The sequence below is a fragment of the Hippoglossus hippoglossus genome, chromosome 3, assembly GCF_009819705.1.
Source record: "Hippoglossus hippoglossus isolate fHipHip1 chromosome 3, fHipHip1.pri, whole genome shotgun sequence".
NCBI classification, from domain to species: domain Eukaryota; kingdom Metazoa; phylum Chordata; class Actinopteri; order Pleuronectiformes; family Pleuronectidae; genus Hippoglossus; species Hippoglossus hippoglossus.
Window position 1 is genome coordinate 14,785,849 of NC_047153.1, and position 13,959 is coordinate 14,799,807.

Sequence of the window (13,959 nt, forward strand, 5' to 3'; positions counted from 1 at the left end):
GACAGTAGACATAGTACCTGAGGTTGTTGTGACAAAACTAAGTTGGAAAAGCTAAATGTCTTTTGAGATCAAACAGCAACAGAAGAAACTGATTATAGTGCGTGTAAAGGTATGTGCAGGATTCATGTGGGATAAAGAAACTCTGCTGACCACTCTGAACAGGACATTTTCAGCTCTTAGATTATACTGAACACCATATATCACAAGGCCTGTACCTGTTGTTTTTAACAGCACATTGTCTGTTTACAATCACATTAGTATTCTTCTCTATTTTTTTATTTTATTCTTGCTTCTGTTGCATGTTAAAAGTGTCCACATCCCCCCCACTCACTCAAAGTGAATCCTGTGGCGATTCTCCGGCTGTTTTGTCATATCAGCTCCTTCAGACTTTCTGCAAACTTAATACCGGGGGGGCAGACGGAGAAAGTCATCAGAAAGTCTGTAGGCTCTCACTTGGACATTTTCATTTACACAGCCCCTCCGGACAAAGTTTGAAGGATCTCCAGAGTTCAGTTCATGTTTGAAAGCAGCTTAAATAAGTTTCTCTGCTTCTTCTGCAAGGAACCCATATTGAAGGGCCCTCTCACCTGATCTTTGGATTCTTCAGGACGGAGCATATACTGTTGTGGGGGCAAGAGAGACAAAGATTATTTTGAGCAACATTGAAGGAACAATACCACAAATAGAGAAGAGGAATCGCACACACTATCCTGTACTTGAAAAAATGTTATTATTATTATTATTCTCAAGTGTACAATGTTTCGGTCCTGTGGACCTTCATCTGGTAAACAGTGAGACGTAGGACATTCATATATAGGACACATATATAGGCTACACCTCTTTGAAAGCAGCCAATCAGAGAGAATAAACTATCAGGCTCTCAGACCCACTGTCTGTTTCCATTTCACTAATTAGTAAATATTTCACGCCACCAACAGTAAGGAAATAGCCTGCAATCAAGAAAGTAAAGTTAATATGAGTACAATAGCTCATCAGTGTAACATATTACTGTTTAGGTTAACTTCTAAAAATGCCTCTAAATGGGTTCCCATTATACAAAGTACAAATCGGATAGCCATAAGCAATGACATGGTGAAATTAAAGATTAATATATAAGATAAGATAAGATTATTGTTATTGTAAGTCACTTTGGATAAAAGCGTCAGCTAAATGAAATGAAATGTAATGTAAAAGATAAAACAAGGGATATCAAATCAGGGCTGGATGAAGATAATGTACAAGCACCGACCAAATGGAGATACAAAACAAGGGATGATGTCAAAGAAAAAATGGTAAAGATCATCCACTCAAGGTTTCAATACCTGGGTGAATAGAAACATGAAAACATTGGTGGATAACTCTGAGAATCTAATCAAAAAATTAAAGTTATCACACTATAATGTGTAAAAAAACAACATAATTAGAAGTAGGGGTAGTACATTTTAGAAAAATGTATTGTCACGATAAAATCCATTCGATCTATATAATCAGAAAGAATCTTCGTGATAACAAAAAAATCAGAATGGCTTAAATGCCTTGACAGTAGAAAAAATTGACATAATGAAAACTTTAAGGCTAACCAAAGTATTGATGACTAATGTGCCAACAGTGTGTGTATGTGTGTGTTTTGATGAATAGTTTACGAAGCTTTTATCTTACACTAATTCCTTCCATTGAAATGATTGAACAGTATTTATATGAAGATTGGTTTGATGTTTTGCTCCTGCGTTATTTTATAGGTCATCGGTTTGTTTACATGTTGCCAGTCACTGGCTCCTCCACAACAGTAGGTGGCGTCTAATGACAACGGATGAAAACAACGAAGAAGAAGAAGTGTGGCCAAAATGGTCCACGCACGCGCGCGGTCAGTTCAGTAATCTCGAGGTAAAATGGCGTCGGGAGCCATTTCCACGGATTCGAAGAAATTAACCGAATTAAGAGTTGTCGATCTTAAATCCGAGCTGAAGCGAAGGAGTTTGGACACTTCCGGTGTGAAGAGCGTGCTTCTAGCGAGGCTGAAACAGGTGAGTGAAAAACCAGCCTGTTTGCTAGATGAGTGGTTGCTATGCAGAGATGCTAACGCTAGCTACATCCGTGACAGGTTTGCTGTTGGCTCGATAGACGAGACCTGCTGACCCAGTTTAGCTCTACACACGTCAACCTCAACACCACACCTGGTAAACAGACGTATTAATATCGCTCGACCTAGAAACGCGTGTGAGCTGCTGGGGTGTGAATTAGCACCGGAGCCACGAAAACAACGCATTATCCTAAACGTTAGCATCGACCACGATAGGCCTCGAGACGACATGAGAGTAATATGAATTTAAAAAAACAAACATTAAAAGCCTCACATTGTTAAATACGACATTGTTTATTTCCAGAAGTAGAGGCGATGTGATTGAGCTCGGCTTGTTACTTCTTGCTGGATCGTTCGCACAACCCTTTTAACTGTGGTTTTTAAAATGTCGAAATGTGCGCAGGGTTGGTTTGTTTTCCCACTGGTTGGTTACTATGAACTCAGCCGTTAGGAGGCATGGGTCAAGGTGTCGGACGGTTATTAGGGCCCGAGCACCGGACAGTGGGAGACAGTGGGAGGCCCTATTGAAATTGTAAGGATTATTATTATTTTTTATTTTTTCAGGCAAATGAATTGGCTCTTTGAGGGCTTTAACATGCTCAAATTCTTACCAAAGATTGCAGAAAATTAGAAAGTGGTGAAAATGTACGTATTCTGGAGTAATTTTAAATGGGCGTGGCAAATGAATTGAACAGGCAAATGAATTGGCTTTTTGATTCAACAGTTGAAAAGCTGGAACTCGCAAATACTTAGCATTTCTGCTTACAAATGATAATGTTTATTTTATATTTTATAACGTTTAATTGATTTTCCGTTGATTGAATGATAAGTTAAAAGCTGTAGCTGTCTTTGGTCTTATAACATACATTTTTAACAGATTATTTTGCCAGTTTGAATTACATGTTTTCTTTAAATGTTTTAAGGCTGTCGAGGATGAAGGTGGTGATCCCGAAAAGATGCAGCTTTCAGGTGATGCGTTACCTCGGAAAGTTGGAAAAGCTAAAGGTAATTTTGCCCTTGTCTTCACTGATGAGACAGGGTGGTGAAGCAAGTCTGTTATTTTATCCATGTTCATCTTTCTTTATTTAAACTTTCAGTGAAAAAAATGGATTCAGACGCCGACACCACCGTGGAAGAAGATGTCCTTTACAAGGTGACTGGCACAGGATTTTCAATGTTTGCCACATGACTGTTGATTTTAGTATTTATCCACCATGGTCCAAATTTCTAGATACAAATACAATCATTTCTAATAGCGTACATCTTGGGTAATTTTTTAGGAAGTTGTTTTAAGAGTTAGCAAAGGATTGTTTTGTTTGCCTGATCACCAAAATGAAAGGTGCTTGAATGGATATTTGGGGAGTTTTCACACTTGGTCCCTTTCAGCCCTCCAAACGAGCTCAGAGAAATGAGTCAGCATTTTTTGCGCATATTTGAACACTCCAAAAGAACTGAGTTCGGCTCGGCTCGCTTTAACTCTGCGTTGTGGTTCGCTTAACTTTTGCATTGTGAACACAAAGCGATCCAGGTTTGTGTCCCACGGCTGCAATATTATTATTATTACCAATGCTAATACGGAATCAGGACAGAAGCACATTATAGGTCCGGTCGCCATTTACCGCGTCAGTCTCTTGTGTCCTTCCTCCTCACTCCCCCACTGACCTGCACTCACTTTACACTTAAACACTATCACTGATCAGAAGGGAAGCACTAAATATACTGAACTGAGCTTAATTTGCTTAGAAATAGTTTACAAATCGTCACACTTGCTGTACAGAATGTTTTTCTTTCCCAGTTAGAGCTAAATAACTGAAATTTATGTCAGAATTCTCTGGTAAATGATTGAATAATTTTAATCTACACCTTGTGGCTGTGGGATTGTTTCAGGGAGTCGTAAAGAAGCATATACTCATCTAGAGGGAATATTACTGAACTAATGCAATGAAAACTTAGCCAGAACTACTTTTCAACTACTCTACCGAACAACTTTCCTCGCTTGAAATAGTTGTTTGGGCTTACATCTGTGTTCTTTCCCCCCCCCCCCTAGGAAACTGAAGAGTATGAATCAGAGAAGGGTATGTATGCTGGCAGTCTTAATGCCCAAAGTTAATATTAAGTCTCTTTTTTTGCAGCTAACGTCTTATGATGAGATTATTTTGTGCTTCTGCTAGCTGCTATGGTATTTCACAATATGCTAAAAGCAGCCATATAGACAGGCTTGATGAAGCAGACTCCAGGGTTTTTTGGTCATTGGTACATGTAAGAGTCATCGAATGCGGGTTGCCTTGACTAAGGCACCTGATTTCTTTGGATTGCACAAAATATTTCAAGTTAAAGAACTGTTTGCTTCGGTGGATTTCCATGCCCTCTGGCACCCAGCGTCCTACACTCCCCATGGAGACAACGAGGGAAGGTTCGCCAACAAACGGACATTTTATTACAAACAATGAATTTGAAGTCAGCAACTTGTAGCCCTCGAGGATCACTGCACCTTGCTGCTGACATTTTGATTGACATCATTGGTGGACAGAGCAGTGACAAGTGCACCGAATACTTCACCCCCTTTACCACAGGAATCTGGCAGCTTGTTACAGGTCTTGCCAGGTGAGACAGCCTGTGAGTGAGGCTGGTATTTGGGTAAATCAAGGACAGCTACACAACTCAAAACAAGTCTGAGGCCTTGTGTCATGAGATTCCTTAAAGACCAAGAGACGTCATTCATCACAGTCAACATCCATTTGACATACAGCATCGCCTAGGACTGCAGACAGCAGACTGTTATAACCAAAGGGACACAAACATTTTGACCACAGTTGGGTACATTTGACAGGACACATCCCAGCAGATTGGATTTGATGAGTGTCCTGAAATCTGCTGATCACACCACAACGTCATTCATTATTGACGAGATGTTAGACGATGTTTGAGATTGCCTAAAAATCAGATGACTTTCCACGGACTGATGCCATGCATTTTGTGTAATGCACAAAACTGAGGGATGAACTGATGGCCTTTTCCTCCTAATATGTACTTGGCCCAAGATTCCCACCTGGAGAACTATTACACATTGTGGGGAAACATCTGGACTTGCACATTCAGTATGAATTGAAAGTGAACCAACTCATAACAAGTCAAGAAATGAAGACCACAGAATCGTCCACATTTTCAGTGAAGATTGTGTGTTTAGTGTCTTCCTATGGTGTCTACGCCCTCGATGACCATTAACACTAAATGTGCTTTCTATTCTACTTTTTAGGTGAATGAATATGCGACATGAATGCTAAAAGTTGTTTTGCCATGTTTATCCTATTAACTCCCTCAGATGTAACTGATACAGATGATGGTACTCGCGAAAATTCTAAGCCTGCACCGAGAGAGGACAGCCTCGCTCAGTCTGAGACTGAGGCTGAACCAGAGCCTGAAGCTGTGGCGGCTGAGGCTGATTCAGAGCCTGAGCAAGAGGTGGACGCGGAGACTGAGCCAGAGGTGGACGCGGAGACTGAGCCAGAAATAGACGCGGAGACTGAGCCAGAGGTGGACGCGGAGACTGAGCCAGAGGTCGATGCTGACCCCGACGAGGATGACGATGCTGACCCCGACATGGATGACGATGCTGACCCCGACATGGATGGGGAGGCTGAGCCAGAGGTGGAGCTCGAACTGGCTGGGATGGATGCTGACACCGAAGCCATGAATTCCTCTAAAGATGTAGAGGACGATCACCTATCCGTCTCAATCCCAAATGAAGATGCCATCACCCTAGATGTTGATGGTGACGATCTCCTGGAAACAGGTAAACATGTGAAACTTCCAGATGCCGAGAAGGGCACAGATGAGCCAGAGGCCTCTACTGATACGGGCCCAGATGATGACATGAAGGATCAAGAGACAGAGGGCCACAGAGATGGTAAGAAAGACGATGGATCCAGGTGTGAGCCCACGAAGAAAGACAGCAGAGAGTCCTTGAAGAAAGCTGACACGGGAGATAAAGAAAAAGACTCTGGGAAGAAAGGCCCCTCCACTACTGGGGCATCAGGTCAAGCAAAGAGGTTTGTCTTTCTATGTCAGTTCTTTGATACTACTACCAAGTCCAGCTCACTAAGAACGCACCATTGTGGGTAGCCTCAAGATTTTTTTCGCATAAGGGAAAAGTTCACTGATGTACCTAATCCTGCCATTTACTACTTTGATGTATTTTTGTGAAGTTGGTTAAATTCTGACATTAACCAGGAGATGAAAAAACACCTTATTTTGTTACTTTGACGTTTCCAGAAGTTTTAAAGCCCTTTCCAGTTTCCACACAAGGCATTGTAAAAGAGCATTAGTCCCCAAGATGACAGTTTTTTTTCTTTTTGGCCAAAACATTCACTGAAGTTGAACAAAGCTCCGAAGATTTCATTGGTCCAGGGAATAAATTGGCTGACAACCTGACCCATCTCACCTCTGGAAAAGCAATGAAGCCGTTGAGTCATTGATTCAGATCCACTCTTTGCCTACAGGAATTTTTTTTCTGAAAAGTACTAAATATGTTGCTGTTTTTTTCCCACAAGACGTACGTCTCTCACTTTACACCTTGGTTTTATTTGTCTGCGCTCATTTTCATCTGTTTGTTGTTGCAACATTTGCTCCATAGCTCTTCAAGAGACCGAGATGGAAAAGATGACAAGGGTAAGATATTGTCCAAACATTCGAAATAAACCCAGGAAATCACTTTTGACCAGTTGATATAGTATCTTTGTGTGTTCTGGCCAATCTCTTAATCAGGAGTCGTTAGCAGCAACGGTTCGTCTCGTAACATCTGGGTGAGCGGCCTGTCCTCGAACACCAAAGCAGCTGATCTAAAAAATCTGTTTGGCAAATATGGGAAGGTAAATAATGTGCAGTTAGTTGTTGCTTATTTTGAATAAGTCTGAAATTATCGGTCATAGAAAAATGTTGAACACATTTTGCTGCCAACAGGTTCTGAGCGCCAAGGTGGTTACAAATGCTCGCAGTCCTGGTTCAAAATGCTATGGCTTGGTGACGATGTCGTCCAGTACAGAGGTGACACGTTGCGTCTCCCACCTTGACTGCACAGAGCTCCATGGACAGCAGATATATGTGGAGAGGGTAAGTTAGTAATCAGATAAATGGTTTCTGACCAAAACTTGACTGATCTAATGCTATCTTTTTTATTAATTGAATAATTTGGGGCATGTGTTCTTTATTTAATATTCTGCTGTCGTTTTTCAGGCCAAAAATGATCCGTTCAAAAAAGAGCCTTCAAAGAAAGAAGCAGAGGACAAAGCAAGTTCCAGCAAAACGAGTGACAAGCGCAGTTCCACAGGGATGAAATGGACTAACAAGTGAGTGACAGAATAAGTTGAACAGTTATTCCTTTACGTGAGGACAACAAGATATTAAATGTGTTTTCAATCCAACAGAGCACAGCCACCTTACAAGAAGGAAGACAAGAAATCTGATAAACTGTCAGAAAAGGACAAAGAATTATCCAAGAAACAGGAGGCGAAAAGTGGAAAATCTGACTCGGTTTCATCCAACTCGGGAGCAGATTCTCTGAAGAAAGATGACAGAAAGCATGGCCGTAAGTTTTATTCCTCTTTTCATCACCGATTTCAAGAATTCAGTTAATCATTCAGCAAGGCCTTTGTTGTAAATAGTCATTCTCTCTCTTTCTAGGGACAAAGAGCCCATGCAAGGTGATGGCAGTAGATTATAACAGAGGAGATCCCAATTTTGGCAGAATGAGACCTTTCAGAAGAGGGAGGTATTTTGAGAAGGTAAGACCTTTTATTTACAGTCTAATTATATTTTATATAAATATTTTATATACTCTAAGTTTAAATCAGTAGATATCAAATGAGAAACTTTTTGAAATACTTTTCAGCCTCCAGTCAACATGAATTTTCAAAGGCGGCCTAAGTGGTTGATTCCTCCTGAAGAGGTATGAAGCTCCTGATACGAGGGACACACACGTTTGTCTTTTCATTTACTGTGCTTCACCGATGAGGTTTTACAACTATAATCTCTCTTCTCCTCTCCTAGTTGGAGATGTTCAAAGACAAACAGCGACCTTTCATGAACAAGGGGGAAGAAAATGACATCCTGCCTTTCGAGAAGATGAAAGAGCAGAGGATGCGTGAGCGAGTGGCTCGCATGGAGCGGGTCCGCAGAGCCGTGGAGTTGCGCAGGTATCCTGGAACAACACGCATTTTGTAGACTCAAAATTTAGTTGCTTTTTTTTTATTCTGCAGTTTTAAAATGAGGCATATTTTCTCGTTTGTAGGAGGCGTGAAATTGCTGAACAAGAACGACGGGAGCGTGAGCGTGTCCGCCTGTTGCGAGAGCGTGAAGAAAGGGAGAATCTGCTCAGGGAGCGCCAGAGACTGGAGATGGAAAGACAAAAACTGGAGAGGGAGCGCTTGGAGAGAGAGAGGCTCGAGAGAGAAAGAATACGCATTGAGCAGGTACAGTGAGCATGAATACATTCACCTGTTTGTAAAAGTACACATCCTTTTTGCAGTCACATCTTTATCTTCAACTGTAAAACTGGAAACTGTCCACCTCAGGGATGAATGATGTGTCAAATTGCATTATTACAAACGGTAGTATCCATCCAGTAACCATTTGTCAATTAAGCACCCCCTTCAAAAAAATTAGGCCGGGGGAAAGACAAGTGTGGATTAAACTCCTACAGACAGTGAAAGAACTCGTATCGTCAGTTAGCTTGTAATTTAGCACTTCTTTACAAATGCTTTTGATTTTTATAATTACTTGTAGCTATAACAATATCCACATCTCCTAGTAATTGATTTTAATTCGAGTATTTTAATTTAACCTCTTTCAGGAGCGGCGTAAAGAGGCAGAGCGCATGGCACGTGAACGCGAGGAGCTGCGGAGGCAACAGGAACAGCTCCGCTATGAGCAGGAAAAGAGAAACAACCTCAAAAGAGGCCGTGAAGTGGAACACGGGTACACACTGTTTGAATGTCCCTCAGTAGTTTGGTAGTTTTACCTTGATTGTAGTTAATTTATTGTCCCTTTTTCAAGCTATTCCCTGGTTTGGTTTGATGCTTTGGGTTTGTTAAGGGGTTTTACCTGTTAAAATGTACATCAATGCATAACCCCCTCTAAGCAAATGTTAGTGTTTTAATTAGGGATGCACCGATATGGAAATTCTTGGCCGATACCGATACCGATATTTAAAACAACAATCTAGCCGATAGCCGATGCCGATACCGATATTTGTTTATTACTTGAATAATATGAAAAACAGAAAAAGTGAAAAGTGTAACTTTAGATGCCATGTTGAAATCCTTGGTGGTATTACCCCCTCTTGAAATGTCGGTGAAGGGCGCTGGCGCGGCGCATCGCAGCCCATGTGAACCGCACAAAGGTTTAACGGGGGTGGATGGGAGGCGCCTGGCTTTCCTTGGCGCGGCGCTTCAGCGCCCGGTGTAAACCCGGCGTCAGTGTACCATAATCTGGATGCCAGATTGGCAGGCTGCAGAAAACATACCAATGAACATCGGCCAATGTTATCGGTGAAAGTCAAGTTTATTACCGATACGCCGATGGCAGTAAACGAGGCGAATATCGGCCGCTACCGATATACAGCCGATACATCGGTGCACCACTAGTTTTACTAGAAAATGTAACACTAATGTCAGCACAGTATTTAATGCATCTTCAGTGTTTCTGCTACGGGATCAGGGCGTACACGCATTATAGACCCGTTATCCTTGTACTGTCCCTTATCACCCGCAGCATGTCCTCCCTCCCCTGCTGACCTGCACTCACTTTACACATTAACAAAAAAATGCCATCACTAATCAGAAGTAGTTAGGACCCAAACAGTACTTGAAGTTTACTTTGTTTGTTTGATTCACACTAGAGTTTATGAGACGCCTATTTAAACACATTGAAAAAAAGTCCAACATTTTGCGTTCACCTGCCACAGACGAGACATGGTGCTCACAGCCAGTACATCTGGGTTAAAGTGACCGGAACGATACAGATTCATGATCCGGCACCATCGATTAATAACTAAATAAATGTGATCATTTTGGTTTGTGTGAAGAGTAACAGACGGCCAGACATACGTACACACTCCTGACATGTGTCTCCCCCCCCCCCCAACACGAAAAAACAATACTGGGTGAAACGCTGATCTTGAGAGAAGCGTTTCATTGAGTTGTTTCTATTTATTCCCATTGCTCATGAGGTGTGTCTGTATGTGTTGTTGCAGTCGCAGGGACGATCCCTATTGGAATGGCAACAAGAAGATGCAGTCAGACTCTGATGTCCGCTTGAACCAAGGCTCCAACTACAACCGTCAGCAGAACCGCTTTTCAAACTTCAGCCCCCGAGAGAGGGGACGTTTTCCAGAAGGCGGCGTCGAGCAGACCAACACGTACGAAAGGTACAAGTTGTGGTGAACTGGTAAAAAAAAACAGGTCTTTGTTTTTCTTTAGATGCCATTAGCTTAGTTTCGGTGTTCATCGTCTCCTTGGACAACATTGAAGATATATCTGAACAACTGTCATTGAGCTTTCGTTCCCACTCGTCTTAAAATAAGCTTTGAACAGACCATCAGTCAGACGAAGCTCCTGAACCAGCGGGTGATACTCTCATCTCATGTATCCGCACAGATCTGTTTCTCAGTGTCAAGTGTCCTCAACCTCTGTGTTTAAACAACATGAAGGCATCTGTGTGATTACTTCACAACAAAATCACAGCTACACTAAGGAATAGTTGCATATAATCAGTTATATAGGCTTTACCCCAAAAATATTCTGCAGTTTGAAAAAAGTGTCTGATCGGAGACTACTTATAAATCTGACTGACAGATATTTATGTTGCCTTCTGGCTCATTTGATGTTTCATTCTATCATTTTAATCACATTCTGTTCTTCTTTTTTTTTTGCCAGACGTAACCGATTTGATGGCGAGCCAGAGGTAAAAAAGAGTCGCCCTGCTCCTCACAGAGAGGGTTCTGGCTTTGAGCGCTACCCCAAGAACTTTGAAACAGTCCGCAGAGCTGAGCCGCCGCCTCCTCAACGCAGTGAACTCAGGGACACCGACCGCAGGGACAGAGATGAAAGACGACCTGTGCCCATGCACGCTCGCCCAATGGGAGCCAGAGCGGGGATGCCTGGCATGTCACACAACCGTTCACCCAGGGACGGAGGGCATGGATGGAAGAATGATGGAGGGATGAACACTAACAAAGGAGACATGCGGTAACAGAAGAGACTTTGACACTTGAGTATTTCTTTTTCTAATACGTGAAAAGTAATACGTTTTAAACCCGATCTGTCGTAATGCTTGGTTGAGCAGAGGACCGATGCGTATGCGAGCTGAGCGGTCCGGTCGGGAGGTTCCAGGTCCTGTGCTCAGAGGAGGCTCTTCGGCCAGCCGTGGACGGAGCAGCTTCGGTGATCGAGATGGAATAAGACCCATGGTGATGAGTAATCAGGTCAGCTCATGTTGTAATGAAATTCTTAAATTAAACATAAACTAAACATTTACAAACAAACTCCAAAACTCCTTGATGGAGGTATTTAATGAGACCAAATTTGTCAACTTAAGCTGTAGCTGACACATACATTTAACAGATCTCTTGTCTCCAGGCGTTCAGCTCCAGCCGCCAGGTTGTGGTGGAGCGTCACGGCAGGGATCAGGGCGTGAGGAAGGAGTGGCACGGTGGCTCAAGCTCCCAGCGCGGCGGCTTCTCTGACAATCGCAGGATGGGAGACACTCGCAGCAGCATGATGTCGGCCTCCAGGTGTGACAGATGTGTAACTAAATGATGACAGCAGTGACTCTTGTTCCCAGCAGACTTTGACATAATGTTTTTGATCTCTCTGCAGTCACTCTTCATCTGGAATGAACCGAATTGTGCAGATCACCAGCAACTCCATTTCCAGCGGTGGCAACGTGGGCGGATTCAAACCCTTCAAATCGACACAGCGGCAGTTCTAACTGCAGCCATACTCTGTAAAGCCACTTTAAAGCACCTGGAAAATTTCGGAACTCTTTATTTTTTAGGATATCAACTGTTTTAGGTGGTACATTTGTAGCCGCGAGGTTGACTACTTCATTTTATTTTGTATAGACAAGTGTTTACCTCAGTGTAGGGTTTTCCTGACAGTTCCGCTGTTACCAATAAACAACCCTTGCACATGTTTTACTTATATTTAGGAAAATATTGTACAGCCCTAGGTCTTTGTAAGTAAAGTTTTCCAGTGATGTTATGATCTTCTCTAATTGAGTGTTGTATGTACATTTTCAATAGACCAGTGTCTCTCACGGTTTCTCTGTGTACCGTCTAATTTTAGTGTATTATAGAGCTCCCTCAGTGATGAGCGTTCACTAACTTGGATGTTTATTTGTCAGGAAACATGACGCAGGACACCGGAAAATTCATACTTTGTGTTGCTTTGGAAACATTAGATTGTAAAATAACGGGCACTGTAGCAGATATTCCTCTCAAAGGCCATGAATTAAATTACACAGGCCAGTGTCTGAAATATAATCTAACTTTCAAGTGTGTTGCTGCAAGGCATTCACTCAAGTCTTTGAAAGGACTATCACACAGTTTCTTTAGTTGCTCATTGTTATTGCAGTTATCCTGTTTTCAGTCAGTTTTCTGGTTAGACTGATTTTGTAAGATGTATGATATCATGGCTTTATTTAACCATATGTTACAAACAGGAAGTTATCTGATGGCAGCATATAAAATGTTTGAAAAACTTGGTACACGACAAAAGGTGCATTTTGACATAGTTGACCGGTTGATTCTGTAGTGGAGGAACCATCATTTATTTCAATTTAATTTATTCTCGTTTTCTTTTTATACCTGTCGAGTTTCTTTAATCCTTTTGTATTTGGACCAGTGCTACACACCCGGGGCTGCCATGCACCTACTCATAACACTCTTTACCTACACATCTGCTGTAAATGGTTGATAAAGCTTGATTAAACTACAACGAAAGTGAGACTCAGAATGACTTGTGCTGATTGTTGGGTCATGCTAGCTGCTGTTTCTCCTCTTTTCACCTTGTGTTGGTTCTATGTAAACTCTGTTTATTAGTTACACACAGCTTCATTGTTTTCTATAAAGAGCCAGTGTTCTCATACATGAACAATACATGTAATTTTATACTACAGTAAAATACCAGTTTTAAGTTGTGGTTTATTCTGGAATATGTATCAGGTAGGATTAACAAAAATAATTGAGGTCTTAAAACTAGTATGTTGGAGGTTTTCACTCTAGTGTAGAACATTAAGTTGATGTGGGTTTCTGACAGGACCGTCACAAAAAGTCCTTTTCTCTAGTTAGAGCAGCTTCCTCCTTAGAAGCCTGTCTCGTACCTTATTATACATACAAGACAAATGTAATCTCAGACTACAAAATATAAAAAAGATAAGGGAATTGAGTGCTTTTCAAAACCACTGTACTCACCAAAAGTTATTGTATTCTTTAGTAATTAGCAGGGAGATTAGTGAAAATGTTTTAAAGGGGAAAAAAATCCTGGATCCACGCTCTCATTTCATGTTTTTTTCCTTGGTCCATGTTCCATCCTAACATCAAGTTTGGCGTAAATCAGTTCAGCAGTTTTATTTAAATAATACTAACCAAGCAACCATCAAACCAATCAGACATGGGTGAGAACTACCTCCTGGGTGAAGATTATGATCATAATGAATTAAGTTGAATCCTGTCTAAGCAGCAGAAAATGCAGACTTTGTGAAATTGGTTCTTGAAGGATAAAAAGTGTAGGAATAAGTTGCGACAGAGATAAATAATTGACACTGAAGTTACATTGTGATCAACAAAGTGATCGGCTGACTGATTACCAATGACAACACCAAAA

General features: G+C 41.6%; 1 protein-coding gene across 2 annotated transcripts; it reads left to right on the forward strand.

Moving 5' to 3' along the window:
* Positions 1-1,846: 1,846 nt before the first annotated feature.
* On the forward strand, positions 1,847-13,087 carry sltm (SAFB-like, transcription modulator). Of its 2 annotated transcripts, XM_034579132.1 has the most exons (21): positions 1,847-2,024; positions 3,004-3,085; positions 3,178-3,233; positions 4,128-4,155; positions 5,403-5,566; positions 5,615-6,129; positions 6,714-6,748; positions 6,845-6,948; positions 7,040-7,189; positions 7,313-7,425; positions 7,504-7,664; positions 7,760-7,860; positions 7,968-8,024; positions 8,126-8,271; positions 8,367-8,547; positions 8,928-9,052; positions 10,329-10,502; positions 11,011-11,322; positions 11,420-11,558; positions 11,713-11,867; positions 11,953-13,087. In XM_034579132.1, the coding sequence occupies exons 1-21, from the start codon at positions 1,890-1,892 to the stop codon at positions 12,062-12,064; spliced, it is 3,045 nt and encodes a 1,014-aa protein (XP_034435023.1). In that variant the 5' UTR covers positions 1,847-1,889; the 3' UTR covers positions 12,065-13,087. The 2 variants fall into 2 exon arrangements, with proteins under 2 accessions (XP_034435023.1, XP_034435022.1); XM_034579131.1 differs by having other exon boundaries at positions 5,403-6,129.
* The last annotated feature ends 872 nt before the right edge of the window (positions 13,088-13,959 follow it).

Excerpts from the sequence above, each read along its gene's own strand:
- sltm (XM_034579131.1), top strand. The coding sequence starts at position 1,890 with ATGGCGTCGGGAGCCATTTCCACGGATTCGAAGAAATTAACCGAATTA. Across the intron at positions 3,086-3,177 it reads GAAAGTTGGAAAAGCTAAAG|TGAAAAAAATGGATTCAGAC; the intron begins GTAATTTTGCCC and ends TTAAACTTTCAG. Across the intron at positions 8,025-8,125 it reads GGTTGATTCCTCCTGAAGAG|TTGGAGATGTTCAAAGACAA; the intron begins GTATGAAGCTCC and ends CTCCTCTCCTAG.